At 40.9% G+C, this 19,718-nt stretch overlaps 1 protein-coding gene across 2 annotated transcripts in view; it reads left to right on the forward strand.

The window, feature by feature from the left end:
- The first annotated feature begins 1,800 nt into the window (after nucleotides 1-1,800).
- Nucleotides 1,801-19,718, forward strand: part of NSMCE1 (NSE1 homolog, SMC5-SMC6 complex component) — a 34,729-nt gene continuing 16,811 nt past the window's right edge. The window contains exons 1-3 of one of the 2 annotated variants that reach the window (XM_054580873.1): nucleotides 1,809-1,885; nucleotides 10,548-10,666; nucleotides 10,845-10,990. In XM_054580873.1, coding sequence (XP_054436848.1) covers nucleotides 10,855-10,990 — 136 coding nt within the window. In that variant the 5' untranslated portion in view covers nucleotides 1,809-1,885; nucleotides 10,548-10,666; nucleotides 10,845-10,854. Of the gene's footprint in view, nucleotides 1,886-10,547; nucleotides 10,667-10,844; nucleotides 10,991-19,718 lie in introns of both variants that reach the window. The other variant, XM_054580874.1, reaches the window with a different exon arrangement.

Raw genomic sequence — 19,718 nt, forward strand, 5'->3', positions numbered from 1 at the left:
TCCATGCTAATTTCTCTGCATTTCTCCCATTTCCTACCTCTACCTGCCCATGTTTTCCAATTGATTTGCCTTCTAGAGACAGCTGCATATGCCCAATCAAGGACTTATTCCTGGTTGAATCCACACTAAACTTCTGCTCTGGGGCCCCTAGCATAGGGCTGGGAGATTGTCCAGGAAATCAGGTGAGTAACTGTCTTCTCTACACACTTACAGTTTCGGCCTTAGTTGGAACCTCACTTTTTCATTTCCTTCAGCGTCTGTTTCAAACTTTTTGATCCCCCTCAAATCCACCAGCATGTCCCCAGCCCCTTTATTCAGCAGAATGATAGCCTGCTACTTTATGGAGAAAATAGAAAACGTCATGGGTGAGCCTTCATCTAGACTTTTCCACCTCCTTTCCTCCTGTTTCAGAAGTGTCTCTCTTCCTCTCTAGGGTAAGAGTGATCTTGCCTCCATATACCTTTGACCCCATCCTCTCCTGTCTTCCCTGTTTTTATTTATTGATCATTCCCTCTGCTCCTGAGTCTCCCCTCCCCAAACACCATCCTTCCTAAAAGTAATCAGCACTTCCTCAAGCTCCATGCATTAACTCCTCTTGGAGGCTGATGTAGCTTTCTCCCCTCTCCATGGACTCTTATTGACCATTAATTTCTAAATCAGTGTGGCATACCTTTCTTGGCCTCTCCAGAGCACCGACAATCCTGACCACACCCTTCTTCTCAAAACTTTCTCCTGCCTATCTTCCTCTGACACTACTCAGTCTTGAATCCCTTTCTTCTCTTTCTACCTCCTTCTTGGCCCTTTGATCCAGAAATGTTGATGTTCCAAGTATTTTCTATTCACGATCCTCCGTTTTTACTTCTCTACACACCAGGAAAGCACATGCTTCATTACAAAGGGATAGAGTTTCTAGTAAGCTCTGAACAAGTGTGGCCTATTGTTGCTACATTACACCATTTATTAAGAGCAGACAGATACCTCCGAGTTTTATGTGAAATCCCTCACTTTTAATATTGACAATGAATTGAAATTTATACCAAATTGTGCAGGGCAAGCAAAACACAGATGGTCTTCCTTAGGGTTGTTCTCTTATTTGACTGCCCCTAAGGCAGTTTATAAAGTACTTTATTAGTAATGGTAGCTCACAATTATCAAGGGCATACAATGTTGCAAGACACTCTTCTAAGTGGTTTGTATGCAGGAACTAATTTAATCTTCACAACTATCCTATGAACAAAGTGCTAGTATTATCCCTGCTTTATAGATGAGCAAACTACAAGGGACAGCTTCAGTACGTTGTCCTGGGTCACAGAGATACTGAGTTTAAGAACCAGGATTCAAATCCAGGTGGTCCAGCTCCCGAGCTCAAGCTTTTAACCAACCATTACACTTTACTACTTTCCCCACTCAGCAAATGAAGAATCTAGGTCTTGGGAAGTTGTGAAGCTGTACAAGGTCACAGGACAGGAGTGGTAACTGGTCAAGCAGGGGTTTGAAGCGACCCTCACAGAGACAGACACTTGCACTTTCGGCTGTTCCATAATTAGCCACCCGTTTTCCCTGCTGAACTGTGTCTGGTCCTCGGGTCTCAGACCAGGGACTGGAATACAAACGTTCGTAGCCTGGAGACTCGAAATAGTCCCTCCACTGACTTCTGTTAATAACTGCTCGGGAAACCCGGAAGTCGGGACCTCACTGACGCATCCTGTGGCACCATGACAACGGGCGGGCGGGAGAACGGGAAGTGCGTTACCCACTAGGCGGGACGAATCTGCACAACAATCAATGGAAACGCCGTCTGTACGTTCGCGCCGCCCGGAAGGAGGAGCTGAGGCTGCTCTTCGGCCAACTTCTCCGGCTTTGCGGCCTGCGCTTGGGTGTCGAGGTGGGTAATTCGGTCGCTCGCTCGCTAGCGAGGCTGACCGGGAAGGGACAGGTGGTGCGGAGAGGCGAGGGTAGACGTCAGGCCCGTGGTCGGCGCACGTGCTGTGTCGAGTGGGGCGCTGGGGCTGCGGGGACCCGGGGGATTTTCATTTCCTGATGGGGAAACTGAGGCCTAGAGGAGGACAGTAGAGGCAAATAGACGAGAACCTCGCCCCTCTCACACAGAGACGTTTGAAAATCGTACTATTAAGTGAAAAAAAAAAATGCTTGTAATCATAGTGGGTGAAAAATTAAGATACAAAATATGTCTGTACTGAATACGTAAAATAGGCCTTCGCCGAACAGTCTTCAGTTAACTCTCGCAGTACTTTGTGCTCCTCTTTATTCTGTGTACGGAACCTCTGTGGACAGGTCCGCAGCTCCTTACTTTAAAGCCCTGAGGCTACCTGTGTTAAGAATCCCGAATTTCTCCGGTTTTCGGAGGGTGACATGGTGCATATGTTCTGTATCCTGTCGTGCATTCAGCAGCATTTGGCGCAGCGTCTGTGCTCAAAGACATTGATATTTTCTCAGCTAAATATATGCTTATTTACACTAAAGGGGATGCAGAACAACCATAAATAGCCAGACCTTAGATCAGATGAAGTTTTCAAACTTAAAAAATTTGGTTTCCAGAAAAAAGATTGGAGAATTTCAGATAAGGGATCGGGATCATAATTTCATCGTTCACTCACATTTCTCACTGACTCGGGGCGCCACAGTTCCTGAACTGTGCTTTTGTATGGTCGCCCCCGATTTCCATCACTAACTGTGTGTGTCACCTTGTGCCCTCTCAGCCTCAGTTTCCTCCTATGTAAAATGGAGTCAGTAATGCTTTCCTAGTAAGGTGCTGGTGAGGAGTAAATGAGACCGTGCAGGTGAAGCACTAACACTATGTCTAGCACAAGGCACAGATGGTTATGATTGAGATTTGCTTATTCCACAAACATTTCTTATCTTAACATTATTTGGATAGGCAGTACATGTCCATGGTTAACCTCCCCTACACAGTCCTTCATAGAGGCCACTGATTTCTGTGCATAAACAAGCTTGTCTGTATCTCTTTCACCTGCATTTTCCTCCTTCTTTCCCCAAATTACAGCATTTTATGCCATTCTTTACTTTGTTCTTATTAATATTTATTTTGGCTGTTATTTAACATTTACATAATTTTCTTCTCTATTAAGGTACCTATAAAAATGTGTAAGTTTGACGAATGAAAATTAGATGAACACCACTGGCTTAAGAAATAGAGTTTAATATCCTCAAAGCCCCCATTGAATCTTTTTCACCCTTCACCAGATATAACCACTGCCCTGAATACTGTTACTCATTCTCTTGTTTTTCGTTATAGTTTTTACTGTTGAAGTATCTCTAATGAATGCAATGCACAGTTTTGCTAGCTTTTGAGTTTTATATTAATGGGATCCTAATATGTATATTGTATGACTTAACTTTCATGTATAACATGTATATTAGATGCCTCCATGTTGAGGTGAGTAGCTCTACTCCACCCTTACTGCTTTGAATTCTGTGGTGTGATTGATTATGCATACTTTATGTTGGCATTCGTCAGTTGATCGTCATTTATACTCTTGCCAGATTTTTGCTATTACATGGTGCTTTTATAAACATATTTCTTATGGCAAATGTGGAAAAGCTTCTGTAAGGTATATATCTAATAGTATATTTCTAAGGATATCCAAATGAGCTAATAATATCAAGTTTTCTGAAGTAGCTATGAGTTTATACTCTACCAGTGGTGGAATGAAAGTTTCAGTCTCAGCCATTCATAAGGATTTCTACCTATTTGGTGAAGGTTAAGTAAGACATTAATCACTGTGGTTTTAATATTCATTTACCTGATGACGTTGAGGTTGAGCATCTTTTTATGTATTAATCATTTGTCCATCCTTTTTGTAAAATTTCTGTTGCTCATTTTTCTCTTATGATTTTCTTACCCTTACTTATTTCTAGGTGTTTTGTTTTTTTTTTTAATATGTCCTGAGTGATTTTATATGTTCTGAGTGATGGTTGTTCTATGTATTAGCTGTAATTTCGTTGTGGTTTTCGTTGTGGACATCTTTAAGGTGGGTCAAACAGAGTTAGCCAGGTTGATGGGATCTTAGATAAGGCATCAGTCTGCCAGTTCTATGGGGGGAGGGCCCAGAAAAGGGAGGATACTCTCTGCTGTCCTTGATGCCTGACACCTCAGCCTCTTCCTGCACACCACTGATGGCCCTCAAGCCATCACCCTGGTGCCAGAGCCCAGAGGGAGTGTGTCTGAGTTGTTGAGTCCATGTGTGGGTTCTTGAAGAGGAACTGCTTGGAGTTCTAGCAATTTCTTCCACTGACTCAATCCCTCCTGGTTTTTGCAGCCAGAAGTTTTGGGGGCTTATCTTCTGGGTACTGGAACCCTGGGCTGGAGGCCTGGTGTGAAGCTGGGATTCCTTGCTCCCGAGGTATCCCTCCCCAATTTTCATCCACCAGATGTGGATGTAGGTCCAGCCCGTTCCACATCTGCATGCTTCCTGCCAGTCTGGATGGATCTGGTTTCTTCATTTCTGTAGTTGTCAGACTTCCATTCAGCTTGATTTCTGTCAGTTCTGAGTGATGGTTATTCTATGTATTAGCTGTAATTTCATTGAGGTTTTGTGAAGAGGTGAGCCTTGTGTACTTACATTGCCATCTTGATCGGAAGTCTGTTTTTGGCACCTTTATTGAAAAGTTTGCTTTGATCTGGCATTCCATTTCTCCAACATGACAAGTATCTATACATGTATATAGATTTCGGCTTCTGAGTCCTCTATTCTGTTCCATTTATCTTACTTGTCTATTCCTACACCGATAAAACATTTTATTCATTACTCTAACTTTATAATAAGTTGGTATCTGGTAGGGCAAGTCCTCCTTCCCTTATCTTCTCCAAAAATGTCTTTGCTAATTTGCCTTTTTGTTTTTTTGTGTAAATTTTAGAATCATCTGGTCAGATCACACACAGACACATGCAGCCTTTTGGGAATTTGACTGGAATTGCATTGATTTAGTTGCACTGGATTAATTTGCATTTTAAAGTGATTGCTTTCAAAATTTTGTCCTTAAGTGTTATATTTGCTGTAGGTATTTGTAAGTGTCATTTAGTAGATAAAGAAATTCTCTTCTATTTCAAATTTAAGAGTTTTTAGTATGAATAATGTTGAATTTTATCCACTGTAACATGATCATATGCCTTTCCTTCTTTATTCTGTTAATATAGTGACTCACAATGATTAATTTTCCCCCCAGCTTTATTGAGATATTGACATATAACATTTGATTGATTTCAAATGTTAATCATTGCTGGGGTAAACTCCTCTTGGTCATGATGTACCACCCTTTTCACATGGCTAGATGTTGGTTGTTAACATTTTGCTTATGGAGTACTATAGCAGCTATGTTCCTGAAGGTGCCAGCCTTTCGTTTTGTTTTTTTTTTTTGAAGACTTTGTCAGGTTTTAGTGCCCAACTTATGTCAGCCCTATCAGATGAATAGGGTAGGGTTGCTCTTTTTCTGTCTCTGGGATACTTCGTGTAACATTTGAAATTATCTGTTCCTAGAATGTTTGGTAGGACTTCTTGATAAATACATTGGGACCTGAAGTTTTCTTTGTGGGAAGATGGATTTCCCATGAAATGTCTTCAGTAGTTTTAAAACTTTTTTAGGTTTTCAAATAATTCTTTAGTCAATTTTGAATGAATTTTTAAATGGCTTTGCACATATTTAAAACTTCAGGTTGCTGTAAGTTGTTTATAATATCTTGTAAAAATGTTTGTATCTGCAGTTAGTTGCCCTTTTTCATTACAAATTTTTATTTGTAAGTCCTCTCTTGGAAAATCTTTTCAGAGGTTTGTAACTTTATGTTTTTTCAAGGAATAATTTTGGTTTTGTTGATCTCCTCAGGTACGCATTTTTTTCATTTCTGTTCTTCATCATTTACTTTTTTGAACTTTCTTTGGATTCAATTTGCTGTTCTTTTTATAGCTTCTTTAGATGGCTGCCTTTCCTGCCTCCCTCTTTTAAAAAATAAAAGCTAGTCGGTGAAAGACAAGTACCATATGATCTCACTTAAAAGAATACTCTGATAAACAAAATAAACTAATGAGCAAAAACAGAATCAGAGTCACCAGAGGCATGGAAACATGGCACAGACTGACAGCTGCCAGGGTCCAGGGGCAGAAATGGTGGAAAGAAGGGGAAGGAATTAGTCAAAGAACATGTGTGAAAGACCCATGGACGTGGACAGTGGTGTGCGGATGGACTCTGGGAGCTGGGGGTGGGCTAGGCAGAGGAGGGTAAAGGGGGAAAAAATGGGCCAACCGTAACAGAATAAACAAGAGTTAAAAATATGAGGGAAATACGAAAAAATATATAAACACTTAATACTGTTAGTTTCTCTCTACTTTTTTAATTGCCTCACACTAGTTTTTCTATACAATATTTTATTATTTTCTAATTTCCATTAACGATAATTCTTTGATAATGGATTAGAAGGATGTTTCTTAAATTCTAAGCAGAGTTTTTCCTGTTATCTTTTTGTTTCTGGTTCCCAACTTTATTGCATTGTGATCGAAGAACATACTCTCGATGAGAGCACTCCTTTAACTTGCTGAGACTTGCTTTCTAGCCTAGTATGTGGCAGTTTGCATAATTGTTCTGGGTATATTCGAAGATTTTGCATTCTGTAACAGTGCACTGTTTTGTGCATGCCATCAGATTAAACTTTTTGCTGTGTTGTACAAATCCTTTCTAATCTTACTGATTTTTAATTCATTTTATTAACTATTGATAGGGATATGTTAAAATCTCCCACTACGATTCTGGATTTGTATGTTTATCATTGTAGTCTTGATCATTTTTGCCTTAGCTGTTTTGAGTCTCTGTTATTAAGGTGCCTAAATATTTAAAATAGTTATATCTTAGTGGATATTGGACCTTTCTTTTTCACTTTGTGTTGACCTTCTTTGTCTCTAGTAATGCTTTCTGCCTTAGAGTGTACAAGTATTTCATGCCACCAGCTCTCTTTTAGTTAGTTCACAGAGTATATATTTTTCTCTCCTTTTACTTTTAATATTTTTGCTGTTCTTATGTTTTAGAAAGTTATTATAATCATATAGCTAGGTTTTATTCATTATTCAATTTCACATTTTTTTAATTGTTTTCCAAGTACAGTTGTCTCCATTTTCCCGCCACCACATTTCGCTACCGCACCCACCCCCACTAATTTCACATTTCTTAAAAATTCTAGTCTTATAGCTTAGCTATGTTATTTGCTTAAAGATCCTTAGTTTGGAGAGCCTGAGTCTCTAGAGTTTCTAGGATAAAAGTCCAAATTCTTTAGCCCCTCACATTCTGTCCTTGTTCCCAGAATAATCACTGGAAAATAATGATCATTCAGTACACAAAAATGGAGTGCATAAAAGAAGATACCCATCCTAGCGATAGGAAGTAAACTTGGCAGGACTTGGTGCCTGGCTGGATCTGAGGTTGAGGGAGAGGAGGATCATTTTTGTGGTGTTTGTATGAGTGTGTGGACTGTACCACCTAAACCAGATGATTTGCAAAGAGGACTCAGGAGAAGAGGGATGGAGGATGCTGAAAGGAGAAGGAGTCCAGTTTAGGATTTGTTGAAGTTAGGATGCTGGTGAGATATTCTCAAGGAAATCTAGTAGATAGAGAAACTGATTCTGAGATACTGCATCTTCCCAGCTCCAAGGTCCAGTTGGTGGTGCTGTGGAAAAGAATAGTAACGAGCCTTTTTGTGCATCTCCTATGTGTCAGGTCCTTGGCACAAACCTTTAGTAGTCAAATCTCATTTAAATTTATCTTATGCCTTAAATATAGTTATTATAATCTGCATGTTATACAATAGATGAAAAGACTGAAGGTTAGGCAGATTTAATATGTTAGCTAAAAATGTTTCTGTACTATATTTGCCTAGGTTACAGCAAATTTCTTGTCAGATCATGGTATAACCTGAAGTGAATGTTAAAATCTCAGACTTCCAGGTCCCTCTGCAATCAGAACCTCCAGGAAAGAGGCCAGGGATTTTTATATATATATATATATATATATATATATATATATATATATAAAAGATATATTTATATAGAAATAAAATAAACATATATAATAAAATATGTATATTTTATTGATTATGCTATTACAGTTGTCTCATTTTTTTCTCCTCTTTATTCTCCTCTGCCATATACCCCCCTCCCACCAGCATTCCCTCCCCTCTTAGATCATGTCTATGGGTCATACATGTAAGTTCTTTGGCTTCTCCATTTCCTATACTATTCTTAACCTGCCCCTGTCTATTTTGTACCTACTATTTATGCTTCTTTGTTCCTGTACCTTTTCGTCCATTTTCCCCCCCGCCCTTCCCTCTCATAACCCTCCATGTGATCACCATTTCTGTGATTCTGTTCCTGTTCTAGTTGTTTGCTTAGTTTGTTTTTGTTTTAGGTTCATTTGTTGGTAGTTGTGAGTTTGTTGTCATTTTATTGTTCATAGTTTTGATCTTCTTTTTCTTAGGTAAGTTCCTTTAACATTTCATATAATAAGGGCTTGGTGATGATGAACTCCTTTAACTTGACCTTCTCTGGGAAGCAGTTTATCTGTCCTTGCATTCTAAATGATAGCTTTGCTGGATAGAGTAACCTTGGATGTAGGTCCTTGCCTTTCATGATTTTGACTACTTCTTGCCAGCCCCTTCTTGCCTGCAAGGTTTCTTTTGAGAAATCAGCTGATAATCTTATGGGGACTCCTTTGTAGGTGATTGTCTCCTTTTCTCTTGCTGCTTTTAAGACTGTCTCCTTATTTTTAATCTTGGGTAATGTATTTTTGATATACCTTGGTGTGTGCTGTCTTGGGTCCAACTTCTTTGGGACTCTCTGAGCTTCCTGGATCTCCTGGAAGTCTATTTCCTTCACCAGACTGGGGAAGTTCTCCTTCATTATTTTTTCAAATAAGTTTTCAATTTCTTTTTCTTGCTCTTCTCCTTCTGGCACCACTATGATTCAGAGGATGGAACATCTAAAGTTACCCCAGATGTTCCTAAGCCTTTCCTCATTTTTCTGAACTCTTGTTTCTTCATTCTGTTCTGGTTGAATGTTTATCTCTTCCTTCTGCTCCCTGGTGTCCTGGTTTCCTTCCTTTTACTGTTGGTTCCCTGTATATTTTTCTTGATTTCACTTTGCATAGGCTTCACTTTTTCATCCATTTTGCAACCATACTCAACCATTTCTGCGAGCGTCCTGGTTACCAGTGTTTTGAACTGTGCATCTGATAGGTTGGGCATCTCTTTATCGCTTAGTTCTGTTTTTGGAGCTTTGATCTATTCTTTCATTTGGGGCATATTTATCTGTCTCAGTGTGCCTGTTAAGTTGGAAGGGGGGGAACCTTGGATGTTCGCTGGGTCAGAGCAACCCAGGTCTGCTGCATTGTGATGCTGTGTGTGGGAGGAAGGGGTCCAAGAGGGAACAATGTTGCTTGCTTGGCTCTCCACTGGCTTTCAGTCACTTCCCCTGCTACTGAGAAGGAAGCTGGGCCCTTCTGGTGCTGATTGCCGGGTGGGTATGTTCTGGGACCTTGAGGGTCTCTCCAACGAACTCTTCTGTGAGGCTGGGAGTTTCTCCCACTGCCACATCCTCCACAGGATTTTATAGCCAGAGGTTTTGAGGCTTTCTTTTCCCCCACTGGCACGCTGATTGCACGGTCTGTTCGCTCCCTAGCTGTTCTCCCAGTATCTGCACACAAATGTGCGACCGCCTGGTCTGTCAACCGCCACTATGCCCACTGCATGTTCTCTCTGCCTCAGATGCCTGTCTCTGCCTCTCCTACTGGTCTGGGTGAATGTTTCTTCTTTAACTCCTTTGTTGTCGGACTTCCATACAGTTCAGTTTTCTGGCAGTTCTGGTTATTTTTCGTTTTTAAATTTTTTGTCCTTTTTTTGGTTGTGCGAGGAAGCAGTGTGTATCTTCCTATGCCTCCATCTTGGCCAGAGGTCAGGGATGTATATTTTTAATACACAGTTTAGGTGATTCTTTGATTCTTAAGATGAGACAGGCCTAGCAAGAACTGGTTATAAAGCCATCTGTCTACTTCTGAACCCACGTTCTTACCCCCCTCACAGCCACTGGACCTCTTTGGCAGAAGCAGGCTTTTTGATCAGGACTTACGTAACAGTTTTATCAGCTCTGATCTTTGTGCTTTGTGGGAAGATAATGTTTTAGTGAGAGTAGGAGATTTGAAAAATACCCTGAAGTCTGATGATGTCAGTTTTATTAGTGGTTTTGGAGAAGAGGAGGAAACTATCATTTATTAAGTGTTTACTAGCAGTTCTCTAAATACAGTGAACGTTATTCTTATTTTTTAGTGAGAAAGTGGGCCTCAGCTAAGTTTATCCAAGGCCGTAGATCTGGTAAGTGGCTGAGCCAAGTTTCAGGCCCAGAATCGTCTACTAGTGAAAGTAGCTACCACTTACTTAGTGCTTAGTCTGTTACCAGGCTTTTATGTGCATTATCTCATTTAATCCTCATGGTAACTGTGTGGGGGACATCTCTATCATTATTTTGATGTTGCAGATCAGAAGCTGAAGCACATGGAAGTGACGTTTCCCATTTTCACGCCCTAAGTGGTGAAGCAGGCTGTGAAGGCAGGCGTTCTGGTTGGCCCCAGAACCCGCACTTCTCATCACTGCCCGGTACTCTTTTGACCAGCCCCTGGCTTGTGTCCTTTTCAATTTTGTACTATTCAGCACGATGACCTCGATTTTAAAAACCATAACAAACTTATGTTTGTTAGTGTAAATTCACACAAAATCTAGACCATTGCTTTTGGTTTGCTCAGAGGTAACTTGATTTCATTTACTTCTTTTTTAGTTCCTTCACCATGCAGGGTAGTACAAGAAGAACGGGCATTATGACTGATGTTCACCGGCGGTTCCTCCAGTTGCTGATGACTCATGGAGTGCTGGAGGAATGGGACATTAAGCGGTTGCAGAAGCACTGCTATAAGGTGCATGACTGTAAGTATCATTTCCCTGTTTCCAGGATGCTCTGGTGCTGTGTGATCAGGGACTAGTGATATTGGTATAATGTCATGTAACCAGTCAACCTATACTTCTGACCTGGGCATTCAGATCTCTTACAAACTCCCATCAGCCCATCGTTCTCATCTCATCTTTGATTTTTTTTTTTTTTTTTAAGGAAATCTTACATTTAGTGCAGTATTAGGCAAGACTTGGCCTCTGAAGCAGTAGAGTCATGGTTCACACAAGGCCTCCAGCCTGAGTTTCTTCACCACTAAAATGAGGCTAATTAATTGTACTTGACACATATTGTGGTTCAGAGGGTTGAGAGACATGATACATACAAAACACGTGCCATAGGGAAAGTGCTCACTCAGTTGGCTATTGGTAGTCAGGGCAGCTTAGCATAGTGGTTAAGGGCACAGTCTGGGAGTTGGCCGTACCTTTCTTGCCCTGTACTTGCTGTAGGCATTTGGAACATCTTCTCAGTGGGTTATTGGGAGGGGTAAGAAAAGATAATACACGTGAGACACTTAGAGACCTAAGACTTGGTGCATACTAAGTTTTTAGCATTTGGAGGTTTCAGTAAAGCAATGGGATCAATATTGTTAGATTGGTAAAATCAGTATTGGTAGGGTCTTTTTGAGTTGAGTCAGTATGGGTAAATCTTTTTGAGTGAAAAAGAAAGTTTATAAATTATACTTGCTGTGTGATGTCATTGTGTTAAATTTTTTGTAAAACTTGATGACTTTTATTGTTCATGAATATGTACATGAAAATATAAAAGTGGGCTAGAAGGATATGCAACATACTTATGAAGTACTTGCCTTTGGGGAGAAGAGAGAAATAGGTTTGTCACCAGAAATCAGAAGACACTTTATCCTATTTTGTTCTTTTAGTGACCAAAAAAACCCCAAAAACTTGAGGCATTATTAGTTTAGTCTTATTGTTGTTACTTTTGATGAATGGGAATACAGGTTTTTTTATTCTTTGTTTTGTCTTTTTTGTCTATTTTTAATTATCAAAAGGAGAGTGGAGAAAACAGAGGTGGGCCAAGACAAGAGGGTAAGGAAAGGCCTGGGAGAACCCGAGTGACGGGACGTGAGGAATGGCGCCACATTTGGAGAGCGGCCGTCTGTGGCATGAGGGGTGTGTGCATCCGACAGGAGAGAGCAAGTACAGAAACAAGTCTTTTTTTCCATGATATGCAGGAGGAGGAATATGGGGAGGGTGGCATGTTAGAGAAGAGAAAAGGAATGAGTCACTGGTCCATTGAGGTGTTCTGTGGAGAATTCTAGAAGCTTTGGTGCACATCAACAAAGGAAAGCTTGACAGGTTCTACAGTAAGGAAGCCTGTTGACTCTGTTAATCCTGTGTATCCAAACTTAATTGAACTACAGTTAACATACGCTGGGACACCCTAGACAAGAAAATATGATGTGTGGGAAGAGAATAAGTCTTTTTGGTGTGTAGGTTTATAGATCCTGAAGAGCCCATAGTATATATATAGTAGTGTTGCTTTTTTGTTTTCTCTCTTAATTCTGTAGAAAGTACAGACTGCCAGAAGGATTTGAAACAGGATGTGACATAATCAGTGCTGAGTTTGGGAACTCTCCTGGTGAGAACATACCTGCTCGGATTGCCTGCACTGCAGTGGTTGGGGTCTGTTTTGAGAGCTTCCTTCCTGGAAAGGGACTATTATTCCTGTTAAGCCAGCTTCTCTTGCTTTTTAAAAAGCACAGCAGGGCTTTAAACCTATCCTTCAGTATTCTCCAGGGATGGGCATAGAAGGCTTTGCTTAATCTTTTATCTACATAACAATTCATTCCTTCTCCCATTAGTATCTTACATACACAGACGTCTGGGATGTGAGCTTTATTGATGGGGAAGTTTTGTAGCTCACTGCCAAGAACCATATGATGCCTTAATACTAAGATTGAAAGTATTTTTGCCTTCATTTGACCTTTAAAGTTGTTATGATCTAATTTAGGAAAGTCCTGTAGAATGTGCCTAGGAATTGATTTATTCTCACACTTTATTTACCATTTCTGAGCATCAAGATAGGGTTATGGCTAGGGTAATCAGGATAGAACTATAGTAAGCTTATCCTATCCTGCATTAAAAAAAAGGTTGTCCACAAGCATTATCCTTATTGGAGAGGTTTTAAACAAGGAATGATGGAAAGAAATGGTCTAAAATTAAGTAAATACTTATAAAATCCAATATTATCAATCTCTTATCTTTTGAAGAGATGCCCAGGAAAGGCCCCTATACCAACTAGAAACATTTAGTTTCTAAGAGAACTGAAAACAAAGGAGTAATTGAAAGTGCAAGTTACTCAGATTGCAGTTTTATGTGGGGTTTGCCCAGTTATCAGAGAACTTCCTGTTCTGGGCTTTGGTTTGGGCTCTCTTCTTACTGTCACTAGGGGAAAAGAAATTCCCAGGTCTCTGGGCTAGTGAATTTAGCTTTTGTTCTGTTGTTTTGGTGGGAAGCCTTAGGTTTGGCCTTTCTGAATGGTATCAGGACCTTTGTTTTCAGTGCCCCTTAGATTCTGTGCCAGGGTTTGCACACGTGCATGTAGTTGTCCCACACAGCTTCCTGAGAATCTCATGGGTGCCAGGTCTGTTTGCGAGGGACTGGTGGCACAGAGGAAAATCTTTTGCTTCATCTTGGGTCTTGTGCATCATACAGATACAGACTTAGATGATTCCAGTTAGAGTCCGCTGATGTAAGTATGTACAGGAGGCCTACAGGATGGTGGTTAAGAAGATGTGTATTTGAGGATTTCCACTTTGGCCTGAGATGGAGTGACAGGGATCAATTTACCTTCTGTCTGAAATATTGGGTCGATCAAAAAGTTCATTTGGTTTTTCCATAAGATGGCTCTAGTAGCACATAATTGTCTTTAACTTCCTTCTAAATGATTTAGTTAGATTATATTGTGACAGCTGTCATATCAGCGTGCATTTTTTAAAAAAGTTATCAAAATTGGTATATTTTTGTGTAGCCATTTTAATATTGAAGATGGAAGAAAATACACAACATTTTTAGCATATTATGCTTTATTATTTCAAGAAAGGTAAAAACACAACTGAAACACAAAACAAGATTTATGCAGTGTATGGAGAACGTGCTGTGACTGATCAAACGTGTGAAAAGTGGTTTTTGAGGTTTTTTTCTTTGTTTTAAAGATTTATTTTTAGACAGAGGGAAGGGAGGGAGAAAGAGAGGGAGAGAAACATTGATGTGTGGTTGCTTCTCACAAGCCCCCTACCAGGGATTTGGCTTGCAGCCAAATACTCTGACTGGGAAGTGAACCGGTGACTGGTTTGCAGGCCGGAGCTCAGGCCACTGAGCCACACCAGTCAGGGCTGATTTGTGAAGTTTTGTGCTGGAAATTTCTCGCTGGATGATACCCTACAGTTGCATAGACCAGTTGAAGTTGATAATGATCAAATCAAGACATTAATTGAAAACAATCAACATTATACTATATGGGAGAGAGCTGATATACCCAAAACATCCAAATCAATAAAGTTACTGGTGAAAATGAAAAATGTGTCTTTTATTTTATGGAAACAACCATATGGACTTTTTGGCTAATCCAATAATTAAAAAATGGATAGAATATATGAAACACTGGACACTAGTCAGTGAAGGACAGTCATCTTTCAACAGACAGGCAGTGAGGGCTTTTTCCCTCTTGACACCAAATACTTTTAATTTTTTTCTAACACCACCTATCCAATTCTTTGGACACCAAACTGGATGTCCAGTAACTTAATTCATTTTCGACACTGCCTACTTGGCATATCAGATCCCACAATTTAAAGGGGCTCAATCCCACAAGACTACCCCTACTTCAAATGCCAGCACAAATCCTGGGCCACCCATACTTCTCCTACAGCACCATTCTCAGTTTCAATAAATGGCTAGAATGGCTCACAGTTACCAAGAAAACACTTCTTAACTTCTGTTTGGCCCAATGCAGCAGATGTTTCTTACAGAAAACTAAAGAGACCCTAATGATCAGGCCAAAAGCAAGATAAATAGGACCTTTGGGCTTAGAAAAAGATTAATCAACAACTATCTGCACAGCGTTCTAAAAAGCCAAAAACTGTTTCTGATGAAAATCCTTAACAAAGTAGGAAAAGAAGGGAACTTCCTTAACCTGATAAAGGGGATCTGTGTAAACAATTGTGAAAGATTTAAGCGTTCCCCCCAATAGCAGGAGCAAGACAAGAATGTCCATATTTATCATTTCTATTCTAACCAGTATATTCAGGCAAGAAACAAAAGGAAGAAATAGCCCTTTCTTTTCAGAGATGTGATCTTCTGTGTAGAAAGTCTGTTGGAGTTTTCACAAAAGCCACCAGAATTGGTAAGTGAGTTCAGTAAAGTTGCAGGTACAACATCCCACTTCTACCCACTTGTTTTAGTGTCTTTTGGTATTTCTTCCCAAATTCGCACATTCTTTAATGGTTGCCATCTTGCTATAAGAGACTATTTATACTCTAGCATCAACATTTTATAATTAATTATGCTGTGTTGTTGTGTTTTATTTTAACTTTTAGTGGGTTTATAAATTATCTATTGTCCTAAGGACAAACTAGGTAAAATATCTAAAATTTTAAATTAAAAAAATTTAAGATTTGACATTATTTCAGTGAGCAATATAAAATACATGATTTTTGGGCAAAAAGCTGTTAAATAGATGTACAAAAAATAGATTAGTGAACACAGTATCAGAGGAACATTGGGGCTTGATAGATATTTTCTGTTTTGTCAAACCTTTATCTGCCTTCACCCTACCTTTGTTTTTCTCATGCTGACTTACAGGACTGTATTTGCTTCATTGTCTTGGTGCATACTTCAGGACTCATGCATACCAGTAGGCTGTGTGCATGCGTGGTGAGTCACAGTGATATCGTTGACATTTTGGGTTAGTATTACATCTTAGTATCTGTAGTTTGATTTGTAAGTACCTTCTCTTTCCAAGGAGAACTCAGTGATAATTAGATGCTGGCTCCAAATAATTTTTCTCCTACTTTTGATGATTTCATTGCACATTTTTCCTCTCTGACCATGATGAGGAAGTTAATAAGCTTACTGCAGTGAGGGCCTGCTTTCCTTTCCAGTTAATCAGGGGGGATTAGGTCTGTGATCATTAGTGAAAAGTGGCTTAAAATTAGCATGAAAACTAACATCTAAAATGTAACTTGGGAACTTCTGGTTAAGATGGAGGTGTACGTAAACATGTCTCACCTCCTTGCATGATCACATCAAGATTACAACTAAAATAAAACAGCCATGATTCAGAGCCATCAGAAATTGAGTTGAATGGAAGTCTGACAACTGCAGAACTATAGAAACTGCATTCATTCAGACAGGTAAGAGGGACAGAGATGTAGAATGGGCTGGCCCCACACCCACGTGTGGTGGATAAAAATTCGGGAAGGATATCTTGGGAGTGAGGAGTCCCAGCCCCACAGCAGGACCCCTAGCCCAGGATTCCAGTGCTAGGAAGATAAGTCCCCATAACTTATGGCTGCAAAATCCAGGGGAGATTGAGTTGGTGGAAGAAACTTCTAGAGTCCCAAGCAGTTTCTCTAAAAGTACTCACAAATGCACCTACACTCACTCCCTCTGACCTCCAGCACCTGGGTAGCAGCTTGAAAGGCACCAGTGGCATACAGGGAGGAAGTGAAGTGTCTGACATCAAGATGAGAACTGGGGGACAGCTTTCTCCCAGACAGAAAGGTTGGCAGAGGCCATTGTTCCTTTTTTGAACCCTCCCCCTGCAGAGCCACAGAGCCAGCAGGTGGGTGCCATATCTGAGACTCCATCAACCTGACTAACACTGTTTGCCCTGCCCTGGAGATCCCCTGAGGCTCTGCCCCACCCAACTTACTGACCTACCCAAGCTATTAACAGTGGCTTTTCCAGATGAATTTGCTGCTCTTGGTTCATGCTTCACAGCTTCCTAAATCCTCTGAGACCACAGCTGGTCTCAGTGAGACCCTAGTCCCTGTGCCTCTTGCTAAGTGGCCCCGGGCCTGGCACTAGCAGCAGCCAGCCTAGGTTCATAACTTGGCTTTGCTTGGGAACCTCCAACCCCAGCACAATTAGCAGCCACCTCAGGTTGCTTTGTAGCTCATGCAGGATGGCCCTTAGCAGAACATAGGTAGGGGGCTGAACTTAGCCTGTAGCGCCTGGGAAGCCCCAGAGAATGCATACCCAGTGGACAGCAGCAGACCATGTTGGAGGACCACCAGCCTGCCCCTGCACAGCTGATTCTCCACAGAGTGGGGGAGTTGGTGATCAGTGGTCACAGTTAGTCCTTGTAGCTGACTCTCTTGGGTAAATCTCTCTCATTGATCTGTCAATAGCAACCAAGGCTCAACTACAAGAGAGGGTTATTCCCAGCCCACACGAACAGCTCACCCTGAGTACCCACCTTGGGTAATAGGGGAGGCTGTGCCACTGGACCCTACAGGACACCTACCACATTAGGCCACACTATAAAGACAGGGAGTCGTAGCAGCTCTATCTAATACATAGAAACAAACACAGGGAGGCTGCCAAAATTAGGAGACAAAGAAACATGGCCCAAATGAAAGAACAGAACAAAACTCCAGAAAAAGAACTAAACAAAATGGAGATAAGCAATCTGTCAGATGCAGAGTTAAAAACACTGGTTATAAGGAACTTAGTGAGGACCTCCAGCATAAAAAAAGATCAGTCAGAAACAAAGGATACACTAATTGAAATAAGGAGCAATTTTCAGGGAAACAACAATAGAGTGGATGAAATCAAGAATCAAATCAATGATTTGGAACATGAGGGAGCAAAAAACCACCAATCAGAACAACAAGAAGAAAAAAGAACTCAAAAATACCAAGGATGGTGTAAGTAGCCTCTGGGACTTCAAGTGTTCCATCATTGACATCATAGGGGTGCCAGGAGAAGAGAAAGAGCAAGAAATTTGGAAATCTATTTGAAAAAATAATTTCCCTATTTGAAAGAAAACCTCCCTAATTTGGTGAAGGAAATAGTCATACAAGTCCAGGAAGCACAGAGAGTCTCAAACAAGATGGATGCAAAGAGGCCCACTCTAATTAAAATCTCAGAGGTTAAAGATAAAAAGAGAATCTTAAAAGCAGCAAGAGAGAAGAGGTTAGTTACCTACAGGGAAGTTCTCATGACTGTCAGCTGATTTCTCAAAAGAAACTTTGCAGGCTAGAAGGAATTGGCAAGAAATATTCATGAAAAGTCATGGACGAGGACCTACAGCCAAGATTGCTCTACCCATTGAAGCTATCATTTAGAATCAAAGGGTAGATAAAGAGATTCCTAGGCAAGAAAAAAAGCTAAAGGAGTTCATCATCACCAGACCATTATATGAAATGTTAAAGGGGCGTATTTAAGAAAAAGAAGATCATAACTATGAGCAATACAATGGCAATACATACATATCTATAAACAGTTGAATCTAAAAAACTAAGCTAACAGAACAGAGACAGAATCATGGAAAAGGAGAGCATTTTGATGGTTGTCGGATTGAAGGCGGTTATGAGGGAATGGGTAAAGAGGTGAGGGGATTAAGGAGTACAAGTTAGTAGTTACAAAATAGCCATGGGGCTGTAAAGTACAGCATAAGAAATAGAGTAGCCAAAGGATTTATATGCATGACCCATCGACCTGAACAAAGGTATGGGGATTGCCTGAGGGAGTGGGGGGTGCTGGATGGAGAGGAGCAAAGTGGGAAACATCGGAACTGCGGTAGCATAATCAATAAAATATAATAAATAAATAAAAATTTAACTTCAAATGTAAAATAAATAAAGTGTAACCTGGATTTTTCAAGAGATGAAATTTCATAACTGGCAGATGCTATGAGCTTAGGCAGGAATCTTTGGGTTTAGGAAGCCCTGCAGCCACAACAAAGCAAATGTTGCGCTTTCGCATATCTAGCTTATGATGGACTAGACGTGTCCCAAACCCAGCCTGCTCTTGATGACTTTTTGCATCAGGAACCCAGGGAGGGCGAGTCCTTCCAAACGGAGGTTGTGTGTGGGCGGGTGAGAGGCCTCTGGATGAACACTTCTGTAGGAAGGAACTGGCAGGAACAGTGAAGCCATTTTTTAAAACACATAGGTTCAGATAAGGGATTTGGGAAAGTCCTTTTATAAAGGAAATCTTACCTACTTTACAGAAAAGTTGTGAGGATTAAACAAGGTCATTTTCTGTTCAGTGCCTGGCTGAGTACTTCCTGGTGCGTGTTCAGCGTGCACTACTCCTGCCCCTTCTGTGTCCCTCTCTGCCTCATCTTATTCCAGATCCTGCAGATGGGGGTGGGGGTCGTGACCATCAGAAGATCCATAATGTGCTAGGAATGACTGCACACCACAGGGCTGAAATTCTGGTGCTGGGATTTCCTCAAAAATTCCAGAAAGTGAGCTCAGCATTTCGAAGTGGAAGAAGAGCACCCGTGCAGGGGCTGAGATGAGGGAGCTTTGTATGTGTGAGCCACAGTAAAAGGCCAGTGTGATCAGAGGGTTGGGGGTGCAGTGGGAACCACACAGGAGTGTGGGGAAAGGTGATGGGAGCCACGGGTGGCTTGCAGGTTGTGTGTGAAGGACCTGGCCCTGCTCTGGCTGCACATGGAGGACAGGTGTAGGGGGCTAGAGTGGACACTGGGAGACTGTAGGAGTCTGTACTG

The sequence above is a fragment of the Pteronotus mesoamericanus genome, unplaced genomic scaffold, assembly GCF_021234165.1.
Source record: "Pteronotus mesoamericanus isolate MK-2021 breed Mesoamerican mustached bat unplaced genomic scaffold, CSHL_Meso_final contig_64, whole genome shotgun sequence".
Classification (NCBI taxonomy): domain Eukaryota; kingdom Metazoa; phylum Chordata; class Mammalia; order Chiroptera; family Mormoopidae; genus Pteronotus; species Pteronotus mesoamericanus.